The following is a 15,920-nucleotide window of genomic DNA, read 5'->3' on the forward strand; positions in this document are numbered from 1 at the left end:
AGGATGCAGTTGAGATCAATTTTGAGTGTCATGACGAAGGCTGTGAATATTTTAGATTTTTTTTCCTTTTTTATTTTTAGTAAATTTTCAAAGATTTCAAACAAACTCCTTTCACATTGTCAGTACGAGGTATTGTTTGTAGAATTTCAAGGAAAATAATGAATTTAATCTACTTTGGAACGAGTCTGAAACGTGACATAATTTGGAAAAGTTAAGCACTGTGAATACTCACTGTACTGTAGGTAATAATTGGACTCAGGAACACAATATAGCATTTGAAAGAGTCTGAGGAGTTAAATTTAAGTACAAAAAATATAATTTAGAATTATTAAAGCAAATTGAATAAAAAAAAGAAAAAATATTTCCTTTCAAAAGAAGAAAGAAGTAATTATTAAGAACAGAAGGAAGCAAATTCAGAAGCAAAAATATATTACTTCGTTGTTTCTCTGTTCTTTTAGGCTACACCTTACTTGTTTTTTTTTAAAAAATGAATGAGCTAACACATTTTGTATTTATGCTCCTGGCAAGCAGTCAGGCAAAGAAAGCTATTAAAACCAAAATACAAAATGCTTCTTGCTGTACTTATTGCAAGAAACTATTGACCATCCTTCTTAGTTTTGGTTTCTTTTTTCCGTAAAGGTTCTACACAAATAACAATGATGACATTATTATTATTATTATTATTATTATTATTATTATTATTATTATTATTATTATTATTATTATTATTATTATTATTATTAAGGTTTCAAAAGACTAACTTGTTCAAACAGTATTAACTTTTTTTATTCTGTGTGTATTTCATCTGATCGAGTTCGGAGGTCAGAGCGTCTTACGTTGTAAAGGTGTGAGAACTCTATCTCCACTGGGGCAGAGAGAGAAATGGGAGTGGGTTTGATCGTCACAGAGATCACCTTGGAGTTTAACACAGTGTTGTTTCTGTGAAGACAAAGAGAAAAGAAAGTAAGAGAAAGTGAGAATGAGACAAAGGAAAGGCTGCCCTTGAGCTTCATCCTGAGCACGACTATCCAGATTTCACTGCTAAACTTCACATATAAGAATGTGCAACACAACTACCCAAAATATCCAAACTCATATAGCATCAATATGTCTGTGAACACACACACACACACACACACACACACACACACACACACACACACACACACACACACACACACACACACACACACACAAACACCTGTACACGTACATAATCAGTCAGGGTGAGTGTTTCTGTCAGTTGGTGTCTCTCTCAGAACACCACATGATCGCATAACAAAAGAGATAACTAGTAAAAAAATCGATACTCAAGGGCAGGACGAAGACAGAACAAAAAAAGAAATGAATATAAAAAGTATAAACATAAAAAAGTACTACAGATTAACAAAACATCAGACCTATTTCAACTCCCCAGATATTGACCTTGAAGTACTTTTCATGTAATTGTGTATTACGTATAAAAAGCACACTGAATGAATTAATAACCCACAGAGTGCAATCAGTTCCTGCTCACTGCATTGCAGCCTGGATTAGCAGAAGCATGAAAAGAGAAAGCAAAGTTGCGTAAATCAATAGGAAATGACAGAGTGACGTTGCAGCTTACCTCTGAAGAGACAGGATACCGCCAAGGTTTCGGTAAAGGACAATGCCGGTTACAAAAGCTGAAGCCTCATCTTCAGCTGTAATGCAACACACACAGAATGTGTACAGGAAAGTTACTTAGGTGGGAAGCAGGGGCAGGATGTAGCATTGTCACCTTACAGCTCAAGATTCTCTGGTTCACTCAGGTTACTGTCTTTGTGGAGTTTCCTCCCATCTCCCAAAAAGATGCTGATAGATGAACTGGCTATGCTAAAGTTTCCTATCATATAAGTTTGCTCTAAGTCCTTTATCTTAAACATAATAAGGTTGTATTCTGACTTTGTGTACTATTTGCTTAACTCAGTTGAGTTGTGTTATTTAAATTGTGTGATATTGTATTGCGTTGTGGATTCTGTAGTGTTGCTTAGGAAGTGACTGTTGGTTTACGCTAATTAGTTTTCTCAAATGATTAATCAAGAGTAGTTTCAGTTTCCCTTAAGGTCTAAAATGTGGGCAGAGCTTACTAATATATATTGAAAGTGTAACCAGCTCAATATTTAGTGTGTTTTAAGTTTTTTTGTGATATATCTGAAATTGTTCTCCTCTGGTAAGGTAGGATTCTGACTTTAGTGCATAAATTATCTGCATTTAATATCTTTTATTTCTTGAGTGATGTTTTGGAATTGTTGTGATATATCGTATAGCATTGTTGATTGCTATATAATCAACACTAAAAAAAAGTCTGTGTGTCCTACAGTATATTCAGTATGTCCTTTCAGACTTATGGTATCTTTAATCTGTGACCTAAAAAAACAGATTTGATGCATTCATTGATAGAGGCTTCAAAACATTTGTGTAAGTCACTCTGGATAAAGGTGTGTGCCAAATGTAGTAAATGTAAATCTAAATACTGTATGTACGTGGTGCTCTGTGACAGACTGACATCCCATTCAGGATGTATTCCCACCTATGGCTTAACCATGACCCAGACTACTGCAAATTAATCACTCAAGCCGAAGGAATGTAAAACACGCTATTGCTCTCATTGCTCCATTCAGACATTCAGAATTAATTTCACACAGCATATAGCCTATATGCAGTTAACATGCACACAAAACAAATGTGCACACAAATGTGCACACACACACACACACACACACACACACACACACACACACACACACACACACACACACACACACACACACTTTACATGCAAATCAACACACTGACTCCTAATTCACACAAGCACACTTTCACATTGGCTAAACTGATGGCACATATTAGCATATTAGTTCTGAAATGTCAAGGCTATGTTGAACCTCTGATGAAAAGGCAGACAGAGGGAGCGTGGGAAAACATGTGCCACGTTGCAGACACGCTTCACAGCTGGAAAGGAAGCAGTAGAACTGGACGGAGCCCAGGGCTTGAATACATGCAAACACACACACAGTGTGCGGCTGGCAGACTATGAGAGAGTACGTTAGAAGAGAGGGAGATGAAGACTGGCAGCCAGGCAGTGTGTGCACAGACTACACCTCTGGGGCTGCAGCTGAGCTTGCATGGGTATGGAGGGGCGGAGAGCCGAAAGAGGCTGAGCTACTTTCCTCCGATCCCTAGAGACAGTTTTATTCCTGTCTGCCTCCGCTCACTCTATGTGTCAGTACAAAACAGCTACAGCTGCTATGGGAGCAAAAGTAGAGACATGGAGAAAATAACCTCTGGAGTTTTTCTCTGAGCTCTCAAAGATCTCAAAGTTTATTTCCTATAAGCACCACTCTCAGCATGCCCCAAACTTGACTCGTTATCAATCTACGCCGAGTGTCATGGAAACGGAGTCCCCAGTGGGAGTGGAAATTAGGTCTAATTGCTCTTGATTGGCTCCTGTTGACTCCTGATTAAGCAGCAACTGCCCTATTAGCATAGTCACAGGGGAGGGAACTTCTCTAATGATGCATATGTTTGGACAAACAAATCTTAGTCCATTGCTTCTCCAAAACAAAAGTAAAACTAAGTTTTTATTTTGATTGACCTCTCTCGGTATAAATCTATGGATACCACCTGTGGACACTTTAAAATCTCTGTATTACACTGTCAGTTGTACGTATTTGTCATGTATGCTTATTTGAGAGTTTTAATGTATGTTTATTTGAGTCATTTAAACATTTGCATTTTTCACAGGCTCTGGTCCACATTCCATATGAGATTTCATGCTGTTTTCAAGCATAAAAGCAGACCAAAAAACACTCCTGGTTCTCTTGATAATGATTGTCTGAGGCTCTTTATATCCCAACTATGGTACAGTATCTCTCTCTATGCCTCTGCTGCATGCCAAGCAATGTGATTGGGCTGATTCCAGTTTCAAGTTTTGTGACAGCACAGAAAAGGTTGCTATGGCCAACGAAGGGAAAGGACAATTTTATTGATATATACTGTAAAACCAGACTTTGATAGGAATGGAACAATATAATTAGTTCACAATTCTGCTGCAAGCCAGACATGTACAAGCCAGGCATAGCTACAAATCTTTTAAAACAAGAAAATATGGCTCTGCATATATTCCTGCACCATGATATACTATGCGTCCAAGAAAAGTGCTGTTCTTCTCTGCTTATTTGTACCAAAGAAAAATAATGCAAACAAGTAAATGTATAAATCTAGTCTCCTATTGTGCAAAATCAAAAGGGAGGTGTGGAGTTGCAGTGTTCACAAAGAATTCTTTAATGTGAAAGCAAACCTGTGATTTTGAGCTCCTCCTTAAAATAAGCCAAGAATCTTTCCTAGGTGTGGGAATTTATATATGCAGGCAAAGTGTGAATACTTCCTTATTCCTTGTGTGTATTGTTTAAAATCTAAACAAGTTACCCACCTGGATTACCGGAGGAGACAATGTTCTTTGAGATGGTAACCCTGTCCTCAGAGTTCCGAGCCCAGTCCTCCATGCCCATCCAGCCTTTTTTTGGAAAGCTTATATCAGTGTTGCCTGCAACAGGTCTTTTGTGAAGGCTCAGCACTATGGGAAGACACACAGACAGCCATTAGAACTATAATAAACAGCCACGGTGCTTCGGAAAACATGTCCAAGAGGTAATTCGTAAAGTTTTAGCACAATAGTATAAACTAACTCATGTTAATTTAATGTCTGGGTTCGCACACTGGTGATTAGGAGTGTGAGTGTGAAACAATTTGCTCAGGGACAGATGACAGTTCCATAGCTGGACATGTAATTCTGACAGGTGACGGTAAAGAACTGCTCTCGGCCCACACACCCCCACCTACTTCTGTCCAATCTGCCATTTTTTTTGGTCCCCCTGAGTGTCATAGTGAGAAACAACTCATCTCCTGCCCGTCTCTGCCAGTTTCTGTGTGTGAGTAAAGCACATCTTCCAAGTGGGCCCTGTGCTGTGGAATTGTGGGTGGATCACAGTGGGATATGAGCACCATGCGAATATCCAGAGCTACAAGATCTGAGTTAATGTGCATATACCTGCCTTTCCCAGAGGATGCTTAAAACTCTCAGGGGAATGTTTCCTTCACATTTTCTGAAACAGTGTTCATAACAATCCCAATTCCAGAAATGTATGTGCCAAAATATCAGCTCAATCCCAGAAGGTATTTAAATCAATTATCTGTACATGTAGATGCACATTTGAATGCCACGGTGACTTAAAATATATATACAGTACTGCAAACTAACCAAGGTTGTCTGTGACCTCGTAGTTATCCTGAAAATCCTTCATTCTTAGGCTGATGACATCAACAAAATCCTCCACCAGGCGAAATACCTCCTTAACGTTAGGACCTAGCTGAAAGATAAAGATGCCAAAAAAAGATGAAACAACCCTAGACTTTAAAATAGTAGAGTTGGTAAAAGAATATGAAAAAGCTTTGGAGGAATGTTTGTAGGTAAGTGATGACAGGATTGTTGAAATAAATGCAGAGAATGAGTTTAGCTCACAATAAATATTTGATCCATCAAACGTCTGCCTTTGTTAATCACAATGTTATAAGGCTTATAGAATCCGAAGCTATGCATCAATATGTTTCTGTCAGTTGGTGTTCTAAGCTTAAGGATTAGTGATGGTGATGCAGGCTGAATGTTTATGGACTGATAGAAGAGACAGGAAACTCATCCCTCAGTAATGCTCCTACATTACACACTCCTCTTCCAGACCCACTGCTGACTGAGTCATACCTGCTGTACTCCCTTTTCTCTCTCTCTCTCTATTTCTCTCTCTCACGTTCTCTCTCACTGACATTTACAAATGTGTACCAGAACAAAAGTTTAATAAGTGATAAGACCACCTTCAGAAACTAAATGTAATAATGCATTAGTCATATAGTCCAAGTTAAATAATGGGTTTCATAAAGGGCATTCTTTCATGGTTAAATTCCAAGTCGGAGACAACTTCATATTAAAACTTGGAAACTCAACCATGGCTGCATTAAATACATACTTCTAATGACAAGCAGGTATGAAAAGAATGCCTCAGTAGAGATCACTGTTTTAAATTAGAGCTCCTGATGCCAACTGTTTAAGCATGTTCAAACCCAACAAGCATAAACAATGTACTTTATACTATACTATAGATATCGCTAAACCCAAACTACATCTATTTGCACATGTTTTAATTAGTTTGAAAAGCATCAAATTTTGAAAAAATGAAAGGCAGATAAAAAGTAGTGAAATATAAAATAACTTTCAACTTTTAGCCTAAGGGTTTGGGATGAAATGGTCAGCTTGATATAATATTTTAATCAAATTGGTATTTGAATTTCAATTTAATTTGTAAATGTAAAGTATGGCCTAAGTCTAAATAAGTTAACATCAGAGAAGATGTCCTGATAAGAATAGAACAAATTTTTTGACTGCTTTTTTGTTTTATATACACAAAAATGTAGGCGGTAGAACTTACCAGCTGTGCTTCTTCCCATCTGTCTCTGTTCTCTTCCATCAGCAGGTTACTAACTGACTGAACAAAGTTCTGCAGACCAAATAAGTGCACAATATGGTTTCATATAGTGTAACAGTATAGAACAGGATTCTGTTATGTCTCTCACTGTTAAATATTGTTCTGCACTAACCCTCATGTCAGCACTGCTGGGGCTGTAGTAGGACCTCCTAAATATTTCTGTCATGTTCTTCAGGATGTCGATTATAGCCAGCAAATCTCCACTGTAACTGGTCCCCTCACTGGAAGTCACTCTCAGTTTGTTCATAAGCTCTGATACCCCATCTCCAACCAGCCCTCTCTGTGCCTTTGACAGGTGGTCACGGGTCTAAAGAAAGCAGTCAAACTGTTCTCTTAGTTTTCATAATAACATGCACTATGTTTTGGTCAGTGGGCTGTGATCAGAGTACTCACCAGTGTTTGGATGCTGCGGTAATCGTTAGAGATGCACTTCATATAAGATGGGATTTCCCAGTAGGCAATTCCCTCTTCATCCAGAGAGCAGCGACGGAATATGGTGCCTGTATGTATGTATGTCATGTATGAATTTGCATCCATCCATCCATCCATCCATCCATCCATCCATCCATCCATCCATCCATCCATCCATTTTCTGTACAGATTATCCTACACAGGTTTGAGGGGATCCTGGAACCTATCTAAGGAAACTCGTGGCACAAGGTGCGAGACACTCTCATACACCCATTCATGTACCACAAAGTTTAGATATACTGTACCAATCAGCCTATAGTGCATGTCTTTGGACTGGGGTAAGAAACTGTTATAGTAGAAAAGTAGAAAAGTAGAAACCCCTGAAGCACAAGAGGGACATGCAAACTCTGCATATACGGGTAAAAGTGAAAACTAAACTTAGAACAAGTGTATTAATTGAACTAGATAACAAGTGTATTGCACTTAATTTGATAGTACTGAATCTGAAAGATACTGTGGACAGGGGTTAACCATGCTGGTGTGTGCTCATATTTACAGTATATTTGGTTCAAGTTTGTTGTCCTACCAGCAGCATTTGGAGGGCAGCGTACAGCTGCTGTATCTCCAGCAGGAGTTCTCTTCCACACAACATTTGAGAAGTTCTCCTCACCACAAATCTCATGGGGTTCTGTGTTAAATAGGAAAGTTTCATTTTATTAGAAAATTAAAACAAAAAAGTGTAAAACATGGTTAAGTATGCACTTGGGAACCTAGCATTGCACCTGGGCATCTCTTCTCATTGCAAGGCTGTATTTCGACACGGTCTCCTACACATGGCTCCCCGAAAAATAATGGCCCATAGCACACTCTCTCCCTCTGCTGGCTTCCTCCACCACATGTTTTGGTACATCTTGACCAAGAACTCCACTGCTGCCACTGTCCGTCCACAGGGCACTCCCTCAGGAAACAGTCACGCCTCTGTAGCCACTCACCCTGGCATTCTGAACCACCGTATGATGGACCATTACACTCGCGTGTGCGCTGCATGGTCCCGTTTGAGCATGAAACTGAGCAAGAGCTCCAGCTGGACCACTCATTCCACACACCATCCACTGGAAGGGGAAAGAAGAAAGGAAAGAATTGGGGGATATACAGAGAGAGGTGGAGAGAGAGAGAGAGAGAGAGAGAGAGAGAGAGAGAGAGAGAGAGAGAGAGCATGTCTTTTTATTGCCAAGCCTTTAGTTCATTCTAGAGTGGTTTAAAAGCTCCCTTAGTCACCATCTCCGTGAATGAGGCTGACAAAGCTGCCTTTCAATATCCCCCCTCCTACACAGCCTCTCATCTGCCTTTAATTGTGACACTTGATGGAAGTCATTAAAGCTAAATGAGGCGCTCTTTATTTAAAGATCTTCACCTGGGCAGACAGCAATGTTGCAGAATTTGGTCTGTTTCTCTGGGCCCACGCACTCATCACCTCCAAACTGCGGTGGCTTGCAAGTACGTGTGCGGTCCCGATATCCACGGCCACAGGTTGAGGAACACAGGCTCCATGGAGACCACTCATCCCACGCACCGTGCACTGCAATCAGAGCGGCTAGGGGATGATTTATAGAGAGAAAAACACTGGTCCACACACAAAAACACATCAGCACACACAAAAACCTACCAATGTTTAAAAGAATAAATCAGTAAATGTGCATACAAATAAACAAATTAACGTCACTACATACTGTATATATTTCGGTAAAACTCTGAGGCATGCAAACCACCACATATGATGCAATCTGAAGGCTTGAATGTTTTAGTCATATGAGGCAAGACTGTGTGTGAGTTGGAAACTAAGCTGTGTTTTTCATATGTGGGTGGCTGTTTGAGGATCACTTTGCATATTTATGTATATCCCAGAGGTGTTGAGATGTGGGTATAGTCTGATGTGCACTGCTTTCAGCTGGAGTCAGAGAGAGAGAGCGAATAAAGAGAAGGAGAGGGAGAAAGAGGAGGGGATGGAGAGGGACACGCCGACCATCATGCCAAGGGGAAAATTTGTACATGTCATGCTATGGTCTACTTCAACCCATTACTATCTTGCAGAGCAGTGGAGCTTAGGGAGACGGGGCCTCAGCTGTACAGTTGGTGTGTGGGTACTTGGCATTGGAAGCTTCAGGAAGAGAGAGGTTGATGGTATTGGAGTGGGCAGGGCGGGCTTCTCTTACCTGGGCACACGGCGCTGTTGTTGCAGGGTCTCTGCTCACGCAGTGGCCCGCTGCACTGCGTGCTGTACGAGGCTGAAACACAGAAGCGTGTGCGACTCTGCCAGCCTTCGCCACATGTAGCTGAGCATACACTCCACGGGGACCACTCCTCACCCACAGGAGAGTCTACCGGGGCAGGGCAAGGGTACAGGAAAGGGAGTAGGGGGCAGGAAGAGGCAGGTTCATAAAGGGGCAGAAAAAAAAGGGCCGAAAAGAATTCTGGAATTCAACATGCAGGAATAGCTTTTATTATGCTATAACAGCGAGAGGCATCAACACCCTCCGGCCTCTTTACATATCCAGAGCATTCATCTCTGAACAAGGTGAATGCTTCTTTTCAGGATATGTCTAGTGATAATTTGAAATGGCTATTCATCAGATGATTTCAAACACCTGTGATCTGCAGCCAATAGGGAAGCAGAGCGAGTGACAGAGCGGTCTGACAAAACACAGCTGATGAAGCAGGGAAATCATGGGAATCATGCAAAGGAGAAGGCTGTCTTAAATGTGCAATAAAATAGTATGAGGTGTTCATCACTGGCCACTAAGCAGATGTGGATGGTGTGCTTGAAAAGCAAAAAACATGAGCTATCATGAGAGTTCAGGAGGATGTATTGAGCTGTCGTGACTATCCAGGAAGATGATATGAGCTGTCAAAGCAAGGAATCAGGACATACTAGCAAAAGCAAATATAATTTCTACATCAAATCTAGTAAGAGCTATTCAGAAGAAGTGAGATAGAAAATGAAAAAATATTGGTCTCAAATTATTAAAAGTATAATCTAATTAAACAAAACTATCGAAAGACCTTTTGAGAGAACCTTTTATTTTGATGTGACCTAAAGAATATTTGAAGCGATACCTGGGTGTAATTAAGAGCATGAGTTAGTACATGCAATACTTAACATAACCCCATGCAGTAACTTTTATTTCACTTTGATTCAACCTCTATCAAGCCTAAACTCCAAAAAGTACAAAATAAACAATCATGCAAAAGACAAAAGACAGCATGACTACACCCAAGCCATCCATGTGTTGCCTTTAATGGTGTTGAAGTGGAGTTGTTAGCTCAACAGGCTCTCAGATATGTGAATAATATTGTTACATATTGAATCCATGATTCATAAAAAAACTGCTGTCTCACTGTGAACCATGCCAAACATATCACGGGACATACACATCCTACTCATATTCAGATGAGATGAGGCCGTAGTCACATGCATATCCAATCTACACCCCTGTGTGTATGTATGTGCGATAAGTGGCCACAAATAAGTATGTACAAATAAATCTGTTTGTGTGTATACGTTTCCCAGTTAAGTGTTAAGTCTCTTTTTTAAAAAGTTACATGACTGTTGGTGAATAATTACACAACTACAGCCTACCAGAAATAAATGAATATATGTGTTTGTACATATAATGTGTGTGTGTGTGTGTGTGTGTGTGTGTGTGTGTGTGTGTGTAAGAGCCCAAGCTGTAAAGGAGGCTGATGCCTGTATTCTTACCTGTCTGAGGAGACTGCTGTCCAGCACGGCTCTTCTCCACATCCTCTCGTTTGCGGCTGTCAGCTGATCGCAGAGATTGGCTACGAGAGCTGTATCGGCCTTTGCCTGCAGGATGGGGTGGGGTTAGCGACTAGACTGTATTTCCAATTGGACAGAGCTGTGCGTGACTGTTAAACAGCATCTGCCATGCTTGGGACGTAAGGAAATACAGCGATGCTGTTTACTGGGGCTGTGCTCATTCCAAAAAGAAGAGTGCTTGTTTTTTTTTTTTTTTGCTCTGTTGCTTCACAATGACACAGAGGGGCTGAGCAGATATTCTCAGTGTGTGTGTGTGTGTGTATGTGATCAGAAGAGTCTAAGTAATAAGAACGAATATTAGTATAATTATTTAAGAATAAGAGAGGGAAGTGTGTTGGGCAGTTTTACCATGCTGGTGTGTTGGAAGGCTGAGAAGGTGAGATGGAGTGAGCAGTGCATGTAGGATGAATGCAAACGTAGAACATGCGTGAATGGAACACATATATAAATGAAGACATTTATAGCAGACGACCCTGAATATGGAACTGTCAATTAACACATGATATTTTTTTTCACAATGAAGTGTGAGCCCCATTCACACTGCTTTAGTCATAAAGTCAAAACTCTCCTTACCAAGTTTGGTGTCCTCCAGCCCAGTGTATTTCAGCGTGCTTAAAACCTTCACTTTAGATGAGTACTGGCTGTAGCCTAAGTTAAACAACAGGTGCAGAAAAACATCAATCCATTATTCTATCAAAGCTCACAATGGGAATACACAAGTACCCTTTTGCTTGTATGATATAAAGAAGATACGGATGATCAAATGATTCGTCCAAAAGAGAGGCAAACAGAATGAGTAGATGGTGTGAGACTGTACGATTATAGCAGCATTTTAAGATTTCTATTTGTCACACTGTAGCAGATGATCCCAATATAATTTTGGCCGGTCAATAACAGACTGTGTGATGCGTTCGCTATGTCAGATTTTAAAATACAGATCCTCTAACAATATCTGCATTTAAAATAAGTTACATTATCAATCAGCGTGATCTGGGCCTGTGTACAAACTCGGGGTTGCATAATCAGATCGAGTGTTTGCTATAATGTAACTTAATATAACTTGAGAAATTACAAAGCAAATTGTGAAAATTTGAGTTTGAAGTCATTTATGGATGAGTAAAAGATTACAGCATTGAAAGACTATTCCTCAAAATGAGCTTGAGGTATCACGAAGTATCAATTTTTGGCAATTAGTATGCGATAGCAATTCACTGCATTGGAGTTGTGCTATGTAGGCAGGTAACGTTTATCACAGTAATTGTGAGAAGTCACATGCTCAAATGTAAACATTTCATTTTGCATATTGAGGTCAGTGACATTGGTGTCAGGTCTCCGAACATGCACTAACAGATAGCTGAGTCAGACTCCACTTCTCATCACCATCTTAAAGATCAAACACTGGCTGTTTAGAATCATTATGCACTCACATTCACACTTTAAAGTGACATTTCCTCAGTTTCTTCACTGTTAAGTATACACTCGTTTCTCTTGATGTTACTGTAGCAAGAATTTCTGTATTGACTGTTCAGTTTTGACTTTACACTGTGTGACTTTACATGATCTCTGTATTTTGCCTAGACCTCTGAATACTGTTAATACAGACCTGTGCCTGGATTGACTTTGCCTTTGCCTGATGTGTTAACTTTTTGTCTTATCTTCTGCTTTTTGTCTTATCTTCTGTGCAATTATAAGGCATACTGTGACACCTCCACATGTAGGTACACATATAACATGGAAAAAAACACACTCAGCAGAACTCACCAATGCAGGGTTGAGGGTTACAAGGACGGCCCTCTTCCAGTACTCCAGCACACAGGTATGCCTCCGGAGGTGACTGACATACACGTGCGCGTGTCTGAACACCACCCCCACAATCACTGCTACATTCTCCCCAGTTTGCCCAGCTACTCCAGCCTCCTGAGATACAACATACAAACACACACACACACACACACACACACACACACACACACACACACACACACACACACACACACACACACACACACACACACACACACAGACAATTAGCTGGCTACTGCAGCCTACCCAATTTTTTCACCACTAATTTCTATGAATTAAATTGCAGTGTCATTTAAAAGTCCCTGTCCAGCAGTGATGTCCCCTGTACCGTGATCCCATTATGATAGCATAAGGATGTGAGAATGGGCCCATAAATACCAGTAGAATGTGACTCTGTGTCCTGTGCTCTCATGAATGTTTAATAGCAGACAGTGCCGCCTGTCTGCTCCCACAGGCCCCGACAAATATGTATTAATCTGCATGAATAGAACATGAAGCTGGCCAATGTTCTGGCACAGACAATTTTAATTACTCACAAATCAACTATGTGGGAGGACAGGAGCTGATATCATAATGCACCCTCAATGACTAAAGACAAAGAGAGAGAGAGAGAGAGAGAGAGAGAGAGAGAGAGAGAGAGAGAGAGAGAGAGAGAGAGAGAGAGAGAGAGAGAGAAATGAATGTTTTTCTAATATAAATGCAAATTTAAATATTTAAGATAGGCCATAGGAGGGGTACAAGTATGATCTTACTGTAGATACTTCAGAAATACAGACATGCTAAGTTGTCGTTAATGGCACCTTAGGGAGAAAAAAACAATACGTCGCCATATTAGCATGTTTACAATTGGTGAGAATATTCTGTCACCTTATGTAAATGATTCTTGTGCTCTGACCCTGTAGGAAAACTGGCCTATGGCTGTTAAACATGCACTGACAACAGCATCGATATCTATTTGTTTGTGCAGATTGAGCGATTAAAGGCACACTGTTTACGCATGATGCTGGAATTGGTTTTGCTGCAGGCAAATTCACCTGCCAAACAACATAATTGATCCCAATCCATAAATGACCAGCTCTGAATGCACAACAAAACACCTAATCCATATAGCCAATGACAATTATGAGCCAAAAATGAACCCTGAAGACTTCCAGCTTCAGCCTGCTTAACCTCATCTGTGAGCCGCACCCACAATCAGATTGTTCCCTCGACCGATAATGCCGTAAGTAAACAGAATAAACAGCAAGCTCGGCCAATCCCTCGTGGATTAGGGGAATCGTTTTGAGGCCTGTCACATCTTCACAGGGGATGCTAATGAAGTAAAACCTGAGTGAAATAACCTTCAGCTTCCCTTTAGAATGATTTCAGGCTTATTTAAAACAAATGGGTCTTATGAATAGCAGAAGAGAGTTGGCCAATACGGCAGGGATGAGGAGAGGAAGGCTTTCTGTCAAATGAAAGCTCTCAGGAGAAATGAAAAAAAAACAAAAACAAACTCCATTTGGAGATAAGATTCTCTCCTCCGGTGAAAAATGGTCTGCGAATATGAACTTTTTTCGGCTCAGTAATCACACGCTCGGCATGAAAAGGGAGGAAGAATAATGTAATGTTTTTTTCTCACCCCAAGGACATTTTATTATGCCTTTAATAATTCACGGTGCTTCTCTTGCCCAATGGTCCTGCCTGTAAATTCAAGCTTTCTGTAGTAGTTTTTATCATCTTTAACTCGCATTCTCCTGTGTTTCTCTTTCCTCTGTATGTTTGTCCATTGTTCATGCTTTTCCTTGTTTATCCGCACCATATTGCAGAGACCATGTGGGTCATGCTGCTCATCATTTTGGCACTTTTGTCCTTTTGTGCTTATGTATGTGTCCGTCCTGCTCAAATGAGCCTCAAAGTCACCTCTGCTTCCCGTATGGCGTCTGGCAGAATCTGAGCCGAGGATCAGGTTACATATTGTTCTAGGATCTTCCATACTCGTTCCTATATCATTCTGAAATCAATGGATTGTTCTGCCTTAGACGTTCTGCATAATACGATCAAATGTTTAGACATTCAGACACTTTTTGTGAGTTGAGAAGTGAGAAGCAGAGGGAACAGTAGCAGATTCTCCAACTTACGGCTACTGCTGACACCCAGAGGACAGTCGCAGTCTACTGCACACACACACCACACTGACATTCACACACACACACACACACACACACACACACACACACACACACACACACACACACACACACACACACACACACACACACACACAATCGACTTAGAAAGAGCCAGCACACAAGTGGTTGAAAGAGAGAAAGGAGAAGGCGGTGAAGTGGGAGCAAGAAGCGCTATGATGGGAAAAGAAGAGAGGAACAGAATGAATCACAGATGCCTACGCTAGAGGAAACGTAAAATAAATGCAAAACACATAATCGTTTGCATCACATACTTATATGAGTGATTTTATCCTTTTCTATAAAAATAGACAGGAGAATATCACGATGTTTCATTTTTTCCTCCCTCTGTTGAAGTTAAATAAACCACATGTAGACTCCTTCAGGTGGTAAGAAGAGTGTGTCCTCTCTCTCTCTCTCTCTCTCTCTCTCTCTCTCTCTCTCTCTCACACACACACACACACTCTATGTCTCTCTCTCTCCTCTTTACTGGAAAAAGTTCATAGGTCTAATCCACTGTTTTCTCTGTATGTGCCTGCGGTCTCTATCCTTCTCAAGATAAATATTTGAGCAGCTGCACCTGCACAATCGCATGTTGTCGATTAATCTCACTCCAGGGGGAGGAAGCAAATCTCAGTGTTGCTGCCATGTCTACATGTCTCCTTCTTGCTCTCTGCCTTACGCCACAAATCTCGTAAACTTCATGTGCAAACAACTGCCATTTTCAAGCAAAGAAATTTCTTCCCTATCGCCCAATAGCACAGAATCCGAGAAGGCTACGACGTGCGCCCTCTGAAACACATGAAGTTAAGACATTTTTTCAGTTCATCGATCACCTGATCATCACCTTTCATCTGAAAGCTATTGGAGCCTTCTCAAACTGCCGTCTTCCATATTAACATCATTCTTGACAACAGAGAGTATTTTTCATGTCTTGGACATGGATGGCTGTGAAATGGTCAAGATTAGAAGTTGATGAATCTCCAGATAGAACAAATGCTGGTATTAGGAGAGTTTACTGCATATAAGAGGAACATTATTTTACTTTTATTTTACTACAAGAATGTTTTTTACAATTCAAGATTAAAGGTCTATCAGACTGGGATACTGTGGGATGCAACAAAAGATTTTAACTTTCACGTCCAA

General features: G+C 40.4%; 1 protein-coding gene across 4 annotated transcripts in view; it reads right to left on the bottom strand.

Annotated features, from left to right (window-relative positions):
• Nucleotides 1-15,920, bottom strand: part of adgrb1a (adhesion G protein-coupled receptor B1a) — an 84,963-nt gene that overhangs the window by 33,455 nt on the left and 35,588 nt on the right. For 2 of the 4 annotated variants that reach the window (XM_047811549.1, XM_047811547.1), the window contains exons 3-16: nt 12,565-12,720; nt 11,377-11,451; nt 10,726-10,830; nt 9,182-9,346; nt 8,383-8,547; nt 7,751-8,080; nt 7,555-7,656; nt 6,951-7,057; nt 6,670-6,864; nt 6,501-6,569; nt 5,282-5,390; nt 4,454-4,597; nt 1,607-1,682; nt 837-939 (exon numbers count right to left, since the gene is read on the bottom strand). In XM_047811549.1, the coding sequence (XP_047667505.1) occupies nt 837-939; nt 1,607-1,682; nt 4,454-4,597; nt 5,282-5,390; nt 6,501-6,569; nt 6,670-6,864; nt 6,951-7,057; nt 7,555-7,656; nt 7,751-8,080; nt 8,383-8,547; nt 9,182-9,346; nt 10,726-10,830; nt 11,377-11,451; nt 12,565-12,720 (1,901 nt within the window). Of the gene's footprint in view, nt 1-836; nt 940-1,606; nt 1,683-4,453; nt 4,598-5,281; nt 5,391-6,500; nt 6,570-6,669; nt 6,865-6,950; nt 7,058-7,554; nt 7,657-7,750; nt 8,081-8,382; nt 8,563-9,181; nt 9,347-10,725; nt 10,831-11,376; nt 11,452-12,564; nt 12,721-15,920 lie in introns of all 4 variants that reach the window. The other 2 variants (XM_047811548.1, XM_027149697.2) reach the window with 1 other exon arrangement.

The sequence above is a fragment of the Tachysurus fulvidraco genome, chromosome 3 (assembly GCF_022655615.1).
Source record: "Tachysurus fulvidraco isolate hzauxx_2018 chromosome 3, HZAU_PFXX_2.0, whole genome shotgun sequence".
In the NCBI taxonomy this organism is placed as follows: Eukaryota; Metazoa; Chordata; class Actinopteri; order Siluriformes; family Bagridae; genus Tachysurus; species Tachysurus fulvidraco.